Source organism: Bos mutus, chromosome 3 (assembly GCF_027580195.1).
Source record: "Bos mutus isolate GX-2022 chromosome 3, NWIPB_WYAK_1.1, whole genome shotgun sequence".
Taxonomy (NCBI): domain Eukaryota; kingdom Metazoa; phylum Chordata; class Mammalia; order Artiodactyla; family Bovidae; genus Bos; species Bos mutus.
In genome coordinates, this window is record NC_091619.1 from 23,780,179 (window position 1) to 23,799,538 (window position 19,360).

General features: G+C 39.8%; 1 protein-coding gene across 4 annotated transcripts in view; it reads left to right on the forward strand.

Moving 5' to 3' along the window:
• The window catches only part of GDAP2 (ganglioside induced differentiation associated protein 2), a 75,380-nt gene that overhangs the window by 26,125 nt on the left and 29,895 nt on the right, over positions 1-19,360 (forward strand). For all 4 annotated transcript variants that reach the window (XM_070367417.1, XM_070367419.1, XM_005895282.2 and 1 more), the window contains exons 6-8: positions 3,578-3,654; positions 7,321-7,480; positions 8,901-9,057. In XM_070367417.1, the coding sequence (XP_070223518.1) occupies positions 3,578-3,654; positions 7,321-7,480; positions 8,901-9,057 (394 nt within the window). The remainder of the gene's footprint in view (positions 1-3,577; positions 3,655-7,320; positions 7,481-8,900; positions 9,058-19,360) is intronic.

The window sequence follows — 19,360 nt, forward strand, 5'->3', positions numbered from 1 at the left end:
TGCCAAATTCAGACTGAAATTGAAGAAAGTAGGGAAAACCACTAGATCATTCAGGTATGACCTAAATCAAATCCTTAATGATTATACAGTGGAAGTGAGAAATAGATTTAAGAGACTAGATCTGATAGAGTGCCTGATGAACTATGGATGGAGGTTCATGATATTGTACAGGAGACAGGGATCAAGACCATCCCCAAGAAAAAGAAATGCAAAATGGCTATCTGAGGAGGCCTTACAAGTAGCTGTGAAAAGACAGGAAGCGAAAAGCAAAGGAGAAAAGGAAAGATATTCCCATTTGAATGGGAGTTCCAAAGAATAGCAAGGAGAGGTAACAAAGCCTTCCTCAGGTATCAATGCAAAGAAATAGAAGAAAACAACAGAATGGGAAAGACTAGAGATCTCTTCAAGAAAATTAGAGATACCAAGGGAACATTTATGCAAAGATGGGCTCAATAAAGGACAGAAATGGTATGGACCGAATACAAGCAGAAGATATTAAGAAGAGGTGGCAAGAATACACAGAACTGTACAAAAAAGATCTTCACAACCCAGATAATCACAATGGTGTGATCACTGACCTAGAGCCAGACATCCTGGAATGTGAAGTCAAGTGGACCTCAGAACGCATCACTACGAACAAAGCTAGTGGAGGTGATGGAATTCCAGTGGAGCTATTTCAAATCCTGAAAGATGATGCTGTGAAAGTGCTACACTCAATATGCCAGCAAATATGAAAAACTCAGCAGTGGCCACAGGACTGAAAAGGTCAGTTTTCATTCCAATCACAAAGAAAGGCAATGCCAAAGAATGCTTAAACTACCGCACAATTGCACTCATCTAACACGCTGGGATTTCTTTGGAAGGAATGATGCTAAAGCTGAAACTCCAGTACTTTTGGCCACCTCATGCAAAGAGTTGACTCACTGGAAAAGACTCTGATGCTGGGAGGGATTGGGGGCAAGAGGAGAAGGGGATGACAGAGGATGAGATGGCTGGATGGCATCACTGACTCGATGGACGTGAGTCTCAGTGAACTCCGGGAGCTGGTGATGGACAGGGAGGCCTGGTGTGCTGCAATTCATGGGGTCGCAAAGAGTCGGACACGACTGAGCAACTGATCTGATCTGATCTGATCTGAACACACTAGTAAAATAATGCTCAAAGTTCTCCAAGCCAGGCTTCAGCAATACGTGAACCGTGAACTTCCAGATGTTCAAGCTGGCTTTAGAAAACGCAGAGGAACCAGAGATCAAATTGCCAACATCCACTGGACCATCGAAAAAGCAAGAGAGTTCCAGAAAAACATCTATTTCTGCTTTATTGACTATGCCAAAGCCTTTGACTGTGTGGACCACAATAAACTGTGGAAAATTCTGAAAGAGATGGGAATACCAGACCACCTGATCTGCCTCTTGAGAAATCTGTATGCAGGTCAGGAAGCAACAGTTAGAACTGGACACGGAACAACAGACTGGTTCCAAATAGGAAAAGGAGTACGTCAAGGCTGTATATTGTCACCCTGCTTATTTAACTTCTATGCAGAGTACATCATGAGAAACGCTGGGCTGGAAGAAGCACAAGCTGGAATCAAGATTGCCGGGAGAAATATCAATAACCTCAGATATGCAGATGATACCACCCTTATGGTAGAAAGTGAAGAAGAACTAATGAGCCTCTTGATGAAAGTGAAAGAGGAGAGGGAAGAAATTGGCTTAAAGCTCAACATTCAGAAAACTAAGATCATGGCATCTGGTTCCATCACTTCATGGCAGATAGATGGGGAAACGGTGGAAACAGTGGCTGACTGTTTTTCTGGGCTCCAAAATCACTGCAGATGGTGATTGCAGCCATGAAATTAAAAGACGCTTACTCCTTGGAAGGAAAGTTATGACCAATCTAGATCGCATATTCAAAAGCAGAGACATTACTTTGTCAACAAAGATCCGTCTAGTCAAGACTATGGTTTTTCCAATGGTCATGTATGGATGTGAGAGTTGGACTATAAAGAAAGCTGAGCGCCAAAGAATTGATGCTTTTGAACTGTGGTGTTGGAGAAGACTCTTGAGAGTCCCTTGAACTGCAAGGAGATCAGTCCTGGGTGTTCATTGGAAGGACTGATGTTGAGGCTGAAACTCCAATACTTTGGCCACCTGATGTGAAGGATTGACTCATTTGAAAAGACCCTGATGCTGGGAAAGGTTGAGGGCAGGAGGAGAAGGGGACGACAGAGGATAAGATGATTGGATGGCATCATCAACTCAATGGACATGGGTTTGGGTGGACTCTGGCAGTTGGCAATGGACAGGGAGGCCTGGTGTGCTGCGGTTCATGGGGTCACAAAGAGTCGAACATGACTGAGTGACTGAACTGAAGTGAACTGATGTATGAAATAGATAACTAATGAGAACCTACTGTATAACACTGTACTCAGTGCTCTGTGGTGACCTAAATGAGAAACCAAAAAAAAGAAGGGATTTATATATACATACGGCGGATTCACTTTACTGGACAGCAGGAACTGACATAGCAGTATAAAGCAACTTTGCTCCAATTTTAAAAAGAAAACAATATAAAAATTTGGGAGCCATCAACATTTGGAGCACTATCTAACCATCAAATTAGTGAGCTCAAGAGAATATATATATATATAAAGAAAACAAAAAATGTGGAGGACAGAACCTGGAGAGGACATTTTTAAAAGTTGGGGCATGAGCATCTAGAACGAAATTGCTGGTAAGTTAAGGACTAAGAAAAGGCGACTCGGTCTCATTATTAACAAGTTTAGAGAAAGAATAAGATAGAAATGAAGAAAAAATGATTCAGTTTTGGTTTGATAGAATGTTGACAGGACCACCTGATGCGAAGAGCCGACTCTTTAGAAAAGACCCTGATGCAGGGAAAGACTGAAGGCAAAGGAGAAGGGGGCAACAGAGGATGAGATGGTTAGATAGCATCACTGACTCAATGGACATGAGTTTGAGCAAACTCTAGGAGATGGTGATGGACAGGGAGGCCTAGTGTGCTGCAGTCCATGGGGTCTCAAAAGAGTCAGACACGTTTGAGCGACTGAACAGCAACAATAAAAGGGCTGAGTAGGGCATCTAATACTGTAACAGATGAATGGGAAGGCATTTTTGCTAGAACATTCTGGTCAGAGAGAGAGGCCTCAGAGAACAGAAGGAATATACTGGATAAGGGAGAATTGTCTGGAGTCAGCGTCTTCTATGGCCAGCCACTGTTTACTGGCAATAAAGCAGTAAATAAAAGAAAACTCTTGCTGTTGTGTGGAGCTTTCATTCTATTGGATGGGGCAGGGACAGAGGGGGAGGATATACAATAAACAGGAAGCATCACAAAATGTCTAAAATAGTTGCTGTGGAGGAAAGCAAAATCAAGGAGGAGTTGTTAGATAGGGTGGCCTGGGCAGGCCTTACTGATAAGGTGCCATTGAGTACAGGCCTGAATGAATGGAGGAGTGATCCATTACAAAAATAAAACTTAGACTGATTTTTCTTCACACATAAGTAATTTCTCATTTATTATTATTTATTAATAATCTTTCTGTTATTTTCTTTAGGCACTGTAAGGAGATTCCTTGAAATTCATGGAGAGACTCTTGAAAAAGTAGTATTTGCTGTCTCTGAACTAGAAGAGGTATTTTGCTAATTATCTTGCATTGTTTTGAGTCTTATTTTTACTTGTGTTTGCCTTTGTGTCTTCATTATCTGTTAACTGAATTGCCAGCAGGCAAATCCTCATTATCTGTACATATATTTGGCAGTGGGGCTTACCATCATTGCGATGAAAGACTATATTAGAGACTAAAAGCAAGTCAAGAAGAAGCATTTTGTTCATATTTTTCACTGGTAAATTGTTATCACATAGTGAAACCTTACAAGGCATAGCTGCTCTGACACAGCTCTCAAGACATCTCAAGGCATTACCTTATGATGAAGCACTGGGCCCTTGGGCAACAGAGTTGGGAAACAGCCTCTGCTGGAAAAACTGTGGTGTCTACCTGACCTGGAAACAGGTGACAGCCTAGCCTAGTGGCGAGTATTGAGTAAGTTATGAGGTTTATGTTTCATTGTATGTGGTGAGGTTTATTATATTTCAAGTTAATTTAGAGCCGTTTTAGGAAATTAGCTCTTGTTAAAATCTTACTAAGCTTTGTTCAGCTGTAGTGTTCTCTGTCCCATTCAGCTTGTATGATTTCTGAATTTTGTGTCCTTGGGCAAGTTATTTAACCTCTCTGTGCTTGGATAAAATATGAATACTGACAGTACTTATATCACAGGAGTTTTGTAATTAATGAATTAGTACGTGTGAAATATCCAGAGTATATATAGGTACGTATATGAGATATAAACATAAACCGTCTTGAATTTGCTGAAGACAGACACATTCACCATGTTTGCTGTGTCTCTTCTTGTTTTACCTGGTTTACCTATTCATTCATTCTCTCAGTGACCTTTTATTGAATGTCTGGCATATATCAGGTTTACTCCACTGGGTTCTGGGACTACACCAGTGAGTGAGTCACAGTCTTTATCCCCAAGGAACTCACTGTCTGTTGGTGGGTTCAGAGAAGTCAGATAAGCTACAGTAACTGTGATAAGTGCACTAGTGGAAGCATGGGAAGGATGAGGGCACACGGCTCCAGTCTGGCGTGGGGTCAGGAAATAACTTCCTGTAGGAAGAGATATGTGACGTGAAATCATTGTAAAAAATAACTACGATTTTCAGAGAAAGGGCAAATCATGGTAGTCATACAAGCGTAAGTACAAGCACACATGTAAGAAATAGCAGGAAGAGTGTAGTGTATTGCATAAAATGTGAGGCTGCTGTTGCTGCTGCTAAGTCACTTCAGTCGTGTCCGACTCTGTGCGACCCCATAGACGGCAGCCCACCAGGCTCCCCTGGCCCTGGGATTCTCCAGGCAAGAACACTGGAGTGGGTTGCCATTTCCTTCTCCAATGCATGAAAGTGAAAGTGAAGTCGTTCAGTCATGTTGGGCTCTTCACAGCCCCATGCACTGTAGCCTACCAGGCTCCTCCGTCCATGGGATTTTCCAAGCAAGAGTACTGGAGTGGGTTGCCATTGCCTTCTCCAAAATGTGAGGCTAGGAGTGGCAAAATGACAGTCTGGCCGTTCCTTGGAAAGTCAAACAGAGATTCCACTCTTAGGTATGTGCAGAATAAAATTGAAAACATGAGTAAGTATTAGTTGCTTAGTCATGTCCACATCTTTGCGACCCCTTGGACTTCACCCGCCAGGCTCGGTGTCCATGGGAATTCACAGGCAAGAATACTGGAGTGGGTTGCATTTCCTTCTCCAGGGGATCTTCCCCACCAGGGATCGAACCTGGGTCTCCCACATTGCAGGCAAAGTCTTTACTGTCTGAGCCACCAGGGAAGCCCATTGGAAACATATGTCTACACAAAAACTTGCACACAAATATTCACATCAGCAATATTCATAGTAACCAAAAAGTGGAAACAACCTAAATGTCATTAATGGATAGGTGGATGCGGTATACACAAACAGTGGAATGTCACTAGCCTATTAAAAAGTATGGAGTGATGGCATATCCTGCAGCATGGGTGAACCTTAGAAACATACGACGCATGAAAGAAACTGGACACAAAAAACCATATACCATACTCCATTTTAATGGAATGCATACTCTGAAATAGGCAAATCCATACAACAGACAGGTTAGTGGTTGCCAGGGGCTGGGGGAGGGAGGGATGGAGAATAACCTAGCTAATGAATTTAGATTTCCTCTTTGAGATGATGAAATGTTCTGGAATTAATTGTGATGATTCCACAACTTCATGAATATACTAAAGCCCAGTGAATCGTATACTTTAAAATGTGAATTTTATGATATGTGAATTGTATTTCAATTTTTTAAAAGGCTACAAAGATGGTGTCTCCAGTCTTCTTTTTTTTTTAATTCTTTTTTTAAATTGAGGTACAATTTTTTTAAATTGACTTACAATCCAGTCTTTTTATATGCCTCATGAAATGAAAGTGAAAGGCACTCAGTCGTGTCCAACTGTTTGCGACCCCGTAGACTACACAGTCCATGGAATTCTCCAGGCCAGAATACTAGAGTGGGTAGCCTTTCCCTTCTCCAGGGGATCTTCCCAACCCAGGTATTGAACCCAGGTCTCCCACACTGCAGGCAGATTCTTTACCAGCTGAGCCTATATGCCTCATATATATATTTATATGCATGAAAGATGATGCAGTGTTGTGGGTGACACAGTAAGGAGACTGACGGATAATTTATTCAGTGATTTCACTGTCCTTCTAGATAGTTCCATCATTCTTTTGGTTTCTTAGTGTTCTGTTTTAGTTTGTTATAGTTGGTAATAATTGATGAGTAACGATAAAATGACTCTAGGATGATGAAAAAAAGCAAAATGCTTCAGATCAGTTGCCCAGTCGTGTCTGACTCTTTGCGACCCCATGAATCGCAGCACGCCAGGCCTCCCTGTCCATCACCAACTCCCGGAGTTCACTCAGACTCACATCCATCGAGTCGGTGATGCCATCCAGCCATCTCATCCTCTGTCGTCCCCTTCTCCTCCTGCCCCCAAACCCTCCCAGCATCAGAGTCTTTTCCAATGAGTCAACTCTTCGCATGAGGTGGCCAAAGTCCTGGAGTTTCAGCTTTAGCATCATTCCCTCCAAAGCTTCAAGACTGAGGAAAAATAAGAGCACTAAGTATCCATAATATATCATGGATTTAGAATGAGTCCAGTGGACCAACCTGTATGGAAGTTATAAGATACAGTGAATTTTATTCTAATTTTTTTAAAGTAAGATATCTCTTTATTGTTTGGGAAACCTCTAAGAAAGAATAAAAGTCAGGAAATAGCAATCTTTTCAGAGAGAACTGTTTAAAAACAAAACTGTCAGATATTAAATCTAGGTCACATGGACCCTGATGGCACACTGAGGATTAAGGAAGTAGTGTCTGTGTCTGAGCTGAATCTTGAAAGACAGATATCATTAGTGAGGTGAAGAAGGGGCTGGGGATAGGGGTCACAGGACATATCCATTCCAGCTTCAGTGACCTGGAGCTGTCAGGATCAGGACTCATGGGTCTTCTTGAGTGACTAACGAATCCTGGTCTTTGACACAGAAACTGACTGAGGGGCCCAGGCAGCATCCAGTCTGAGCTTAGGCGTGGCGCGGCCTTAGTTCATGATGGAGGCTCTTCACAGTCTGTGGAGTGGCGTGAGTGCTGCTGATGCCTGTTCCATCACTCCGGTATTTTTCACAGAACATTTGGCTTTTCTTACACAGGCTACTTACCAAAAGCTGCTACCTCTGTACTTCCCAAGGTCACTGAAGGAGGAGAGCCGCTCGTTGCCATGCCTACCTGCAGATATTGGCAATGCAGAAGGGGAGCCTGTGGTACCTGAACGGCAGATTAGAATAAGTGAAAAACCTGGCGCCCCAGAGGGTGAGTTCTCTCCTTTTCTTACCTTCCCTCTTCAGGAAGCAGCGGCTCTGGTAAGCATCAGCCACCAAGACGTAGCAAGTTCAGCCTGTTCTCTAGGAAGCTTTTAGTGTGACACCAAGATCAAGACCAACATCAGTGCTTTTAGAGTCTTATTCTTGTTAAGATTTACTCTTTAAATTATATATGTGATGTGAAGTCTGCGTTAGGCAGTAGAGATTCAGAGGTGGGTATGACACCATTTGTACCCTTGTGAAGTTTATGGTTTCACACAGGACACTGTTGAGGAAACAGTACATTATTAAAATTTTCGGCAGATTCAACTGTGTCCTCTGAAAGCCATACCTAAAACGGGAATGCTGTAACCACGTGTTTTGCTTCTTTAGGTTACATACCAATGGAGATTGAAGTGTTAATAGAGCAGGGCCGGATGGGAGCCCCTCTGAGCCGTTCTGTGTGACAGCTTGCACTGATCTTCACTGATATATGTTCAAGATCATAGTTGGAGACATGCCTCACAATCGTCATTGCTGGGGCCCGATCTCAAAATTAAGCGATTTAAGAATTACTGTGAGATTTCTACTGTGAACACTTTTAAATGAGCATCAAGTTAAAATCTATTGAAGGCTACTCATCTCTTTTTTGTTACCAGTACACAGATTTAAATCAAATGGAAGGAATAATAAATGATTTAGCATCAGAAAATGTCTGATAACCAAGCTTTGCTGGAGGAGTACTTTAGAGAGATTCCAATAGAGTACAGGCTTGAAGTATGCCCAGCCTCATTCAGAAATCCTCAGAATTGTGACTGCCATGATAGAATATCATTTTTCTTAAATGCACAAAATGCATTTTGTATGACAATGAGCAGTGAAGAGCAAAACCAGTTGAGGTGTCAGTGCTGGGTGGTCATTAGCCACAAGGTTCCCTTCTGTCCACCATCCTCAAACACTGCTTGACTTCCACCAGTATCTCAAAAAATATTGTCACTTGATAGGCTGTAGTTTTCATAAATATTTTCAGGTAGAACATTGAATCTGTTAAAGGAGATGTAAAATCAGCTTGAGGGATTGAAAGAAGATTCATTTAGTGGTATTTTTTAATAAAAGCAAACTCTGAAAATCTTGCCTATCACACTTTGAGGAACAGTGGTACAAATGTGAAGAAGTCCCAACTGAACAGCTCAGATGGTGGCATTGCCTTGGGAAGCCCGCCATCGTCCATGGATTCTGTTTGTTTGCTTTTCTTTCTTGAAAAAAAAACTGTTTTGTCTTGGGTTTTTTTTTCCCCCTCAAAAAGATCTGGTGAGGCAGTGGAGAACACATTAAGAGGTGATCCATTCCCAAAGGATTGGCTGCTAGCAAAACATAAAATAATCATATGGATAAATAGCCATAAGCTATTGATAGCTTTTTTGTTACAGATAACCAGGAAGAGGAGGACGAAGGCTTGGGAGTTGATCTCTCTTTCATTGGCTCTCATGCTTTTGCCCGAATGGAAGGAGATATTGACAAGCAAAGAAGACTGATCCTTCAAGGGCAGTTATCAGAGGCAGCTCTACAGAAGCAGCATCAGAGAAAGTAAGACAAACCCTTTGGACAGACACATAAGGACTAGAGAAACAAGATAGGGGCTACCTCTACTAAATGGTCTACATATAATGTGGTCTCCTTTATTCTTCCTGACAATCCAGTAAGGAAGATACTGTCCCCACTTAGTAGATGCAGAAATTCAAAGTTAATTTGTCACAGATAATATGTGATGAAGTCAGCGTTCAGATGCACCTCTGATTTCAGAGCTTCTGCACTTTGTTGCAGTTATAGTACCTCTATAAAATTAGATTATATTCTAACAGCAGAAAGTACGGAAAAGGGGAAGCCGAATTACAAAGTTTTTGTTTAACATTACTATATTTGTAATTAAAGCATAGTCTATGGTTGTCGTATTAATGGTTAAAGAGTTTTATTTCCCCCTGATTTATCCCAAGGACTTTGTGAAGTCATTCCATTTCTTTTACATGTTTTCTGAAACAATTCTGAATAAACCCTTTTTGACACATAAAGAAAAGCAGCTTTGTTATTTCTGGGTAAGTTTGTCCAAGTACTAACAGATTACCCTTGGAAAACTAGCTGCTTTTCAAAAAATTTTAAAGGAAAGGAAAAATCATAAACCCTAATTGGTTAATATTCACTATCTTTTAGGGTTGATTGAGAGGGTACCATCTCTTAGGGTTGTTGTGAGTGTTAAATAAGATAGTGTAATGGACTTAGCACAGTACCTGGTAATTCTAGCAAGCTCTTAAAATTGGCCACTGCTGCTGTCTTTAATACTGAGCAAATTTTGACCTATTATATACCTTTGAGCTTGGGTACTTGCCACCCCTTTTGACTGGATTACTCTTGTCCTTCAATTCGTTCTCCAGGTTTCAGCTCAGACTTGATTGCCTCCAGAAACTTAGCTCCCTGGAGATAAGTTGGAGTAGATGGAACAGAAGTCTTGTCTCCCCCATACACTTTTTTCTTTACACCCTATACTTAACCAACAAAAGCATAGCCTAGCATTTATTACACTATACTGTAATGATGTGCGGTTGTCAGTCTCCATATATAAAGTGGAAGTTGTACTAGATAATCTCCGAGTCCCTTATAGAATTAGAATTTTGTTTTTCCTGAGTTCCTGCTCTTCCCTTTATTATTTTCATAAAGAAAAGCAAATTAGCCACTAGGGGGCATCAGTAAACAGCTTTTCCAAAGGCATGCACCATCAAATGATAGCTTCAGTGGTTTCTGAACTTGACCATGCGTAAGAATCATCCGGCAAACATTTTTCTTTAAATACAGTGACTGGGCTCTGCCTCACATGTCTGGGACTTTGGCCTTTATATATATTTTGAAACTTTCATATTATGATTCATGCCCTGCTAGATTTGGATACCTTTGTTTGGACTAGAGCTGTAGTTCTCAAACTGTTTGGTCTCAGGTCCTCTTTGCATGCTTAAAAATTATTGAGGACCCCAAAGAGCTTTTATCTTTACAGCTTGTACCCACTGATATTTATTATATGATAAATTACTTGTTCGGGCTTCCCTAGTTGCTCAGTGATAAAGAATCCACCTCCCAGTGCAGGAGATGTGGGTTCAGTCCCTAGGTCAAGATCCTTTGGAGAAGGAAATGGCAACCCACTCCAGTATTCTTGCCTCGGAAATCCTATAGACAGAGAGGAACCTAGAGGGCTGTAGTGCATGGGGTCTCAAAGAGTCAGACAGAACTTAGCAAATAAACGATAACAACAGAATTATTTGTTAATTCACTTGGAAAATAACCCATTATGTTTTTACGGAAAAAAAAAAAACTTTTTTAAGTTAGTAAGAAATGCATCATTCTACATTTTTGCAAATATTTTAATGTTTGATTTAATAGAAAACAGCTGGATTCTAATATCAGCATACAGACTGTTGCAATATGTTGTTTTGTGTGAAGTATATGAAGAAAATCTGACCTCACTAGATACATAATTGGAAAAAGTATTTTACTAGCCTTTTAAAATAGGGATATTCTTTGATATTACACCATAACTCAATCAATGGTACTTTAATAATGTTTGGTTGTAATATGGAATTTCAGACTATATCTATGAATTTTGTATTGTTATATTAGAATGTGTTGTTTTATCCTGCACTTTGAGTAGATTTTGTAATAGTTGATAGTATGAATTTATAACATGGTGCTTTGGCTCACTGAATTAATCAATTGTTCCAAATATTGACACATTATATTACGCAATATCAAAATACTGTATTTGTTAGTGTTACCACTGCTGTCATCAGAAAAGTCCTCAAGTGTTAGGAATGGTTACCTTCTGGTGATGGATATAAATTTGCCAGCATTTTATATATATATATATATATATATATATATATATATGTATGTATGTATGTATGTATATAAAAGTTCAAGTTTTATCACTGGTAACAAATACTGTTGGTTGTTTTTCTCGATATGACAGGGTCACTTTATTCATTTTTGAGAAAATATCTGCCAAAAACTCATATTGAATAATCACAGTTTGCCCGTCATTAGTTGAAGAAAAATGGTGTTTCATGAAAAAAAGCAGTTAGTTCAGTTAGCAGGTCAGACAGTTAGTTCTTTACTTTAGGACAGCCTTAGGCTTCAGTCTGCAAAAATGCTTTGTGTGTTCTGCCCATTTTGTGACACATTTAATATTAAAAAAATGTATTCCCAAGGGTTGATGTAATAAAATTAATAACTTTTTCTTCCTCATAGAAGACATTCTTAAATGAAACTGGCTTTTTTTCCGCCCGAGTCTTTTGACAGTTAAAAACACAATAACTACTAGTATGATCTGGTGCTTCCACCTGTATTCATGCTAATGCAGCAGTTTGTTTTGTACCATCAGTGCAGATGTCGACACAGTAAAAAAAAAAAAAAATGATGTTTTGCTCTTATCATGAAGATAGTTTGACCTTGCAGAGCCCCTGAAAATGTCTTCAGACTGTGGCCCACACTTTGAGAACCACTGGTCTGGGTCTCCTAGCAGTACTTTATAGTTGAAAGGAGTTTTGGTAATTACCTGATGTGGTTTTCTGAAATGTAGTATGGCATTAGAATCACCAAGGGTACTTTCTAAAATTTCACAGGCCCCACACCAAACTTCTTGAATCAGAACCTCTGTGGGGAGGGCTCAGGGTCCATCCTTCTAAGGTTTCTTAAATGATTTCTTAGACTATTCTGTGCCTGATCTGGTCTGACCCCTTTAACTTAGAAGGGTAGAAGGGTAAATTGACCACCAAGAGTGACTTCACCATGGTCACAACTAACTGAGGATGAGCTACACTGAAGCTGATCTCCCTTCTCTGCTACCATCTCCAGCCACCTACAGAGACCAGATTCAGAGAAGCTGGGAAAGGACCAGACATGTTCTGTATGCACGTGCAGAGAATTACGTTGTTATCACCTTTCTCAAATCAATCACCCTAGTCTGTCTGTCTGTCTGTCTGTCTGTCTGTCTCTCTCTCTCTCTCACACACACACGCACACACACACACACACCTTTTTCATTTCTCTGTGGGTAATACAGATAAACTGGCATTTGTTTGTGTCTGGACTAGATACTTGCCTGTCTTGTGTCTCTCTTTTTAGTGGGGGGATTTGTGAATGACTTGTTCAAGCCAGTATTATTAAAATAAATCTGTATTCACTGAGCCCATGCTTTCTGGAAAGGGGTCCTCAGCAAAGGGGTAGGTTAGAAAGGACTATGAATGCAGCATGTAAAGCATTGCCCTTGTTGGTAGAAAGTGATGATCTTGAGATTCAAATCAGTCTCAGAGTTGACAGTTTCTGTTCAGTTCAGGAAGCATTGGATATTTACTCTATTCAGGGTACTATTCTAGAACTGAAATAGACAGGTAAAGAAGGTAATCCCTTTAGAAATCCATGAGTGAGCCACACTACCGTAAGACGTCAGGGTGTGTTACGTATGGTGCTCTGGTTGTTGTGGACGTCTAGTTAACACATAATAACACATCAACCTACAGGCTTGATGAAGAGTACCACCTCTGGTTCTTAAAGCCTGAACCAAGAAACAAAGGGCAGTCTTTAGTTAGGAATATCTTTTTGAAACCCTTCAGTTCTTGCTTCAGAAACAAAATTAATGGTCACATGGATAGGTTATAGGGTTAGTTCATTCCTTTTGTAGCATTGGCTTTTCTCTGTGTAATAATTCACTTTAACATCTAAAACAATTAGATAAGTTGTCTAATTCTTGATTATTATTTCCAGTTATTCCACCCAATTGTGACACTAATCTGGGTGTATCATAAGATAGGAGTTGGCTTCCTTACAAAAATTAGCAAGCAATCTAGATACTCTTTTACAAAGATCCAGCTTTTAAAACTCTTAAATTGTTTTTCAAGTACTTTTTTCTTTTTCTTTTTTCCTTGATTGGCTTAAGATCCAGTTGCCTGTAACTCTTAGGTCATTTCTCACAGTAAAAATGTTATCTCATTCATTATTAAATATTTATTGAACCCTTACTGTTGTGCCAAGCTACAAATACAACAAAGTGACATGCAAGGCAGATCTAGCCCCAGGCAGCATTGAGCTTAAGGTCTTGCAGAGAAAAAAAATGTTAAACTAATTACTGTATAAAGATGTATTTAAATTGTAGGATACAATAAGAGTATATATAACAAGGATTTTAACTAAGTCCAGTGTGGGACAGCTGCATGAATCATGTCCGACTCTTTGCAACTCCATGGACTGTAGCCTGCCAGGCTCCCTTGTCCGTGGAATTCTCCATACAAGAATACTGGAGTGGGTAGCTGTTATTCAGGGGTTCTTCCCAACCCAGGGACCGAACCCAGGTCTCCCACATTGCAGGCGGGTTCTTTATTGTCTGAGCCACCAGGGAAGCTCAAGAGTACTGGATTGGGTAGCCTATTCCCTTCCCCAGGGGATCTTCCCAACCCAGGAGTCAAACTGGGGCCTCCTGCATTGCAGGAGGATTCTTTATCAGCTGAGCTACCAAGAAAGCCCATTAATATATGAAAATGTATTTAACTTACAGGATGCATTAAGAGTATATATAACAAGAGTTTTAACTAAGTCCAATGTGGGACAGCTGCATGAGGTCAGGAAAAGCTTCTGTTAATTTCAAACTGAAAATTTTCCCTGGGCTGTTGGTGGTATACCAATAAGTAGGTTAGTTAGTGGACTTTTAAGAGTAATTAAGCTTGGATTTTCTTCATTATTTAACTCTTGGTTGAGCATTTGGATGGTAATTTATTAACTAGAAGAAACAGCCTTGTGTTTGCTTTGTGAGGGCAACATCCAACCTTAGCTGACTGCAGTCTATTGAGAAACCATCTACTCAGTGTATCTGCCTGGAGAGCACAGTAGTGGGTACTTTTGTTGCCATTGTGATGTATTTTGTGTGACTGTTAACCAGTGATTATATTTTACCTATCAAAATAAAAAGCTTTTGAGGTTGGGGTGGTTTTTCTTGTTTGATTTTTAGCTTTTGTTTTAATTGTTGGATTAGGATGAAAGGCTCCATGTCTTCATTGAAATAAAAGGAAACTAGCAAAAGTGAAGTGCAGTTTTCAAAAATATAATGGAAAGTTTAAAATATTCTTTGAATAGGTGGGGGAAGCAGGGATAATCAAAGCAAATTTACACAATCTGTAGAATGGAGGGGACAAATAGAATAAAGAAGAAACCAGATGAAGATGGCAGTTGTAAGTTGTTGCATTGGAATTCATCTCAAGGTTCTTAGAAACTATAACAGTTGCCAGTGTCTCAGCAGTGATTCTGAACCTTTTTTAAATCGTAAAGCCTTTAAGAATCTGATGTAAGCTATAACCTTCTTCCATAATCATGTTCATAAAGATTTGCCTATCCTAGGGTCTCAAGTTGTTTATTGCAGATGAGGTTGAAAACATTTTTGAGTTTACATTATTTTACTTCATATTATGGGCTAAAATTAATTTTAGATGGGTTAAACTTAAGTTTTTAAAAAATTAAAATTCATAGGAGGAGTCATAGGCTAGTATTCCTCATACCAATAAGAAAAAACAGATTTCTTAAACAAAATATAAAAAGCACTGACTACAAAAGAAAAATTAATCTTGACTATATTAAAGATAAGAACTACAGAAAGTGGGGCAATTAAGCTTAAAGTAAGTGAAAGGCAAATTGCAGAATATGAGTATTCACAATACACACAACTGGCAAATGATTCAGCTCAGTCAGTTCAGTTCAGTCGCTCAGTCGTGTCCGACTCTTTGCGACCCCACGAATCGCAGCACGCTAGGTTACCTGTCCATCACCAACTCCCGGAGTTTACTCAAACTCATGTCCATTGAGTCAGTGGTGCCATCCAGCCATCTCATCCTCTGTCGTCCCCTTCTCCCGCCCCCAATCCCTGCAAGCATCAGGGTCTTTTCCAATGAGTCAACTCTTTGCATGAGGTGGCCAAAGTATTAAGAGTTTCAGCTTCAACATCAGTCCTTCCAATGAACACCCAGGACTGATCTCCTTTAGGATGGACTGGTTGGATCTCCTTGCAGTCCAAGGGACTCTCAAGAGTCTTCTCCAACACCACAGTTCAAAAGCATCAATTCTTCGGCACTCAGCTTTCTTCACAGTCCAGCTCTCACATCCATACATGACCACAGGAAAAACCATAGCCTTGATTAGACGGACCTTTGTTGGCAAAGTAATGTCTCTGCTTTTTAATATGCTGTCTAGGTTGGTCATAACTTTCCTTCCAAGGAGTAAGCGTCTTTTAATTTCATGGCTGCAATCACCATCTGCAGTGATTTTGGAGCCCCAAAATTAAAGTCTGACACTGTTTCCCCATCTATTTCCCATGAAGTGATGGGACCAGATGCCATGATCTTAGTTTTCTGAAAGTTGAGCTTTAAGCCAACTTTTTCCCTATTCTCTTTCACTTTCATCAAGAGGCTTTTGAGTTCCTCTTCACTTTCTACCATAAGGGTGGTATCATCTGCATATCTGAGGTTATTGATATTTCTCCCGGCAATCTTGATTCCAGCTTGTGCTTCTTCCAGCCCAGCGTTTCTCATGATGTACTCTGCATATAAGTTAAATAAGCAGGGTGACAATATACAACCTTGACGTACTCCTTTTCCCGTTTGGAACCAGTCTGTTGTTCCGTGTCCAGTTCTAACTGTTGCTTCCTGACCTGCATATAGGTTTCTCAAGAGGCAGGTCAGGTGGTCTGGTATTCCCATCTCTTTCAGAATTTTCCACAGTTTATTGTGATCCACACAGTCAAAGGCTTTGGCATAGTCAATAAAGCAGAAATAGATGTTTTTCTGGAACTCTCTTGCTTTTTCCATGATCCAGCAGATGTTGGCAATTTGATCTCTGGTTCCTCTGCCTTTTCTAAAACCAGCTTGAACATCTGGAAGGTCACGGTTCACATATTGCTGAAGCCTGGCTTGGAGAATTTTGAGCATTATTTTACTAGCATGTGAGATGAGTGCAATTGTGAGGTAGTTTGAGCATTCTTTGGCATTGCCTTTCTTTGGGATTGGAATGAAAACTGACCTTTTCCAGTCCTGTGGCCACTGCTGAGTTTTCCAAATTTGCTAGCATATTGAGTGCAGCACTTTTACAGCATCATCTTTCAGGATTTGAAATAGCTCAACTGGAATTCCATCACCTCCACTAGCTTTGTTCGTAGTGATGCTTTCTAAGGCCCACTTGACTTCACATTCCAGGATGTCTGGCTCTAGGTGAGTGATCACACCATCGTGATTATCTGGGTTTGAAGTTCTTTTTTGTACGGTTCTTCTGTGTATTCTTGCCACCTCTTCTTAATATCTTCTGCTTCTGTTAGGTCCATACCATTTGTCCTTTGTTGAGCCCATCTTTGCATGAAATGTTCCCTTGGTATCTCTAATTTTCTTGAAGAGATCGCTAGTCTTTCCCATTCTGTTGTTTTCCTCTATTTCTTTGCATTGATCTCTGAGGAAGGCTTTCTTACCTCTCCTTGCTATTCTTTGGAACTGTGCATTCAGATGCTTATATCTTTCTTTTTCTCCTTTGCTTTTCACTTCTCTTCTTTTCACAGCTATTTGTAAGGCCTCCTCAAACAGCAATTTTTCTTTTTTGCATTTCTTTTCCATGCGGATGGTCTTGATCCCTGTCTCCTGTACAGTGTCACGAACCTTTGTATTTTTGATCTAATGCAAATGATTAAATCAAAAATATATAAAGAACTCCTACAAACAAGTGAGAAAAGAACAAACAACCCAATAGATAAATGGACAAACAGTATGAACAGGCATCTCACAGAAAAAGAAAAAAGCCAGGAAATATGAACAGGATCTCAGCATCATTAACAACCAGGGAAATGAAATACAATTTCAAACCCAGTTGATTGACAATTAAAATATTTGCTCAGATCAAGTGTTGAAGAGGACATGGATTCTTAGAACCTCCTGTTCATTGCTTGCAGAAGTATAAACCAGTACAAAATGTGGAAAACAGTTTAGACCTTGAAACCAAACATACCCTGTATGTTCCACTTCCATTCCTAGGAGTGTCCCCAAGAGAAATCAAACACACATATACCAGGAGATATGTAAAGTAAGTTGATTGTAGCACGTTCACTGTAGCAATAACCTGGGAATAGCCTGAATACCTGTCAGTAGGAGAGTGGATGAAAACTACAGTGTTCATGTAGTGTGAGTACATTATGGGTAATAGTCAAAGAGAATGAACAGCATTGATACCCAACATTAGAGAGGAATTTTAGCAGTAAGTCCAAAAACTAGACCCCCAAAATTTTGTGATAAGCTTTTGTCTTTTTTGAATAGTTAAAAACAGCCAAAAAGCTTTTTAGGAATATGTGTAGATGAATTAAAATGATATAAAAAGGAAAACTAGAAAATGAGGAACCTGAGATTCCAGATGATGAGTGAGGAGAGGCGGAAGCTAGAATTGGAGCAGAGTGACCATGGTGATTAGATGGAGGTTTGTGATGGTGCTGACTTTTGTTTTGGGTAGATTTTGGAATGCTTATTACATCATTAAAAATAACTAACTAGATAACTACTTTTTAAAAGAGAACCATGCATGTACCAGTCATGAGAATGTTTTGAAGCAAGGTGATTAGTTCTATTCTGTGCATCTGAGTTCCAGTTAAAAATTTTTTTTTTCTTTAGAGTTCATTGAATATGTAGTGACTGAGTGTCAGGAACAACCCTAGGGACTTCCTGCAAATATAGAGACAGTGAAGACATAGTCCCTATCTCGAGGTCTAGCAGAATGGACACAAATACTGCAGTGAGTGGGGAAAGAAGCCTTGTGCTGATCTTTGTGATACGAAGCGGGAAGCAGTTCTACCACAGTTCTGGAATTTGCTTCCACCCGCTCCTCACTCTAGCCCGGACCCCTACTCCCACAGTCCCCCTCTTAGAGACATACTTGATTGATAAGGCATTTAGATGTCTGCTAGATTGCTTGTCTCATACTGAATTATGACAGTGTTAGTTGTCTTTGTAATATGTCTGTCTCATATGTTCAGCCTGAAACTCTGAATCCAAGGGCCTTTTACTCTTCTCAGGGCTCCAAAATACCCTGAATAATACTTATGTTTATTATTTCATTCAACAAAGATTTGAATCCCTGATATGATGCAGGCATTGCATTTTTGCAATAAGTCTTTGAAAAATGAGGTAATGAATACACAGAGTATAGAAATGAACAGATATTTACTGAATTCCTGTTGCATGTTTGTGGTATAACCTGTGGTGCTCATAAGACACTTAAGATATACTGTTCTCTTTAGTCTTGATATGGAGATGGTTTAATCATAAAACAGTTAGAAAGCAGTACAGTTGGGGGATTAGTGTAAATAACCTGGGAAATAGCTCCGTGTGAAAATACGGAATTGAACGTATGAATAGGGAGAACTAAAATAAACGTAGATCTTTTCTTGACTTGCACATTGTATCTTAAACTAACATTAAAAGCTGTTGACTTTAAATTCAGTTAGCACAGGTGGGTATGTTTCTAAATTTAAAAAGGCAGACTATAGAGCTGTGTAATACTAAGTGTGGTTTTGTTTTTTTTTTTTTTTGGTTTTTAATAAATGTTTGGCCATGCTGCATGGCTTGTGGAATCTACATTCCCAGACCAGGAATCTAGCACAGAGTCCTAAACACTGGACTGCCAGGGAATTCCCAATACTAAGCTTATTTTTCACAAGCAACAATTTCCATGAACCTAGCAGGCATATCACTTGTTGATTACAATCCCTATGTAATAGACTTCCTATTAAATATCCTTAGTTATGTGGTTTTATAGCTGAAAGGTGTTCTGCAGAAACACT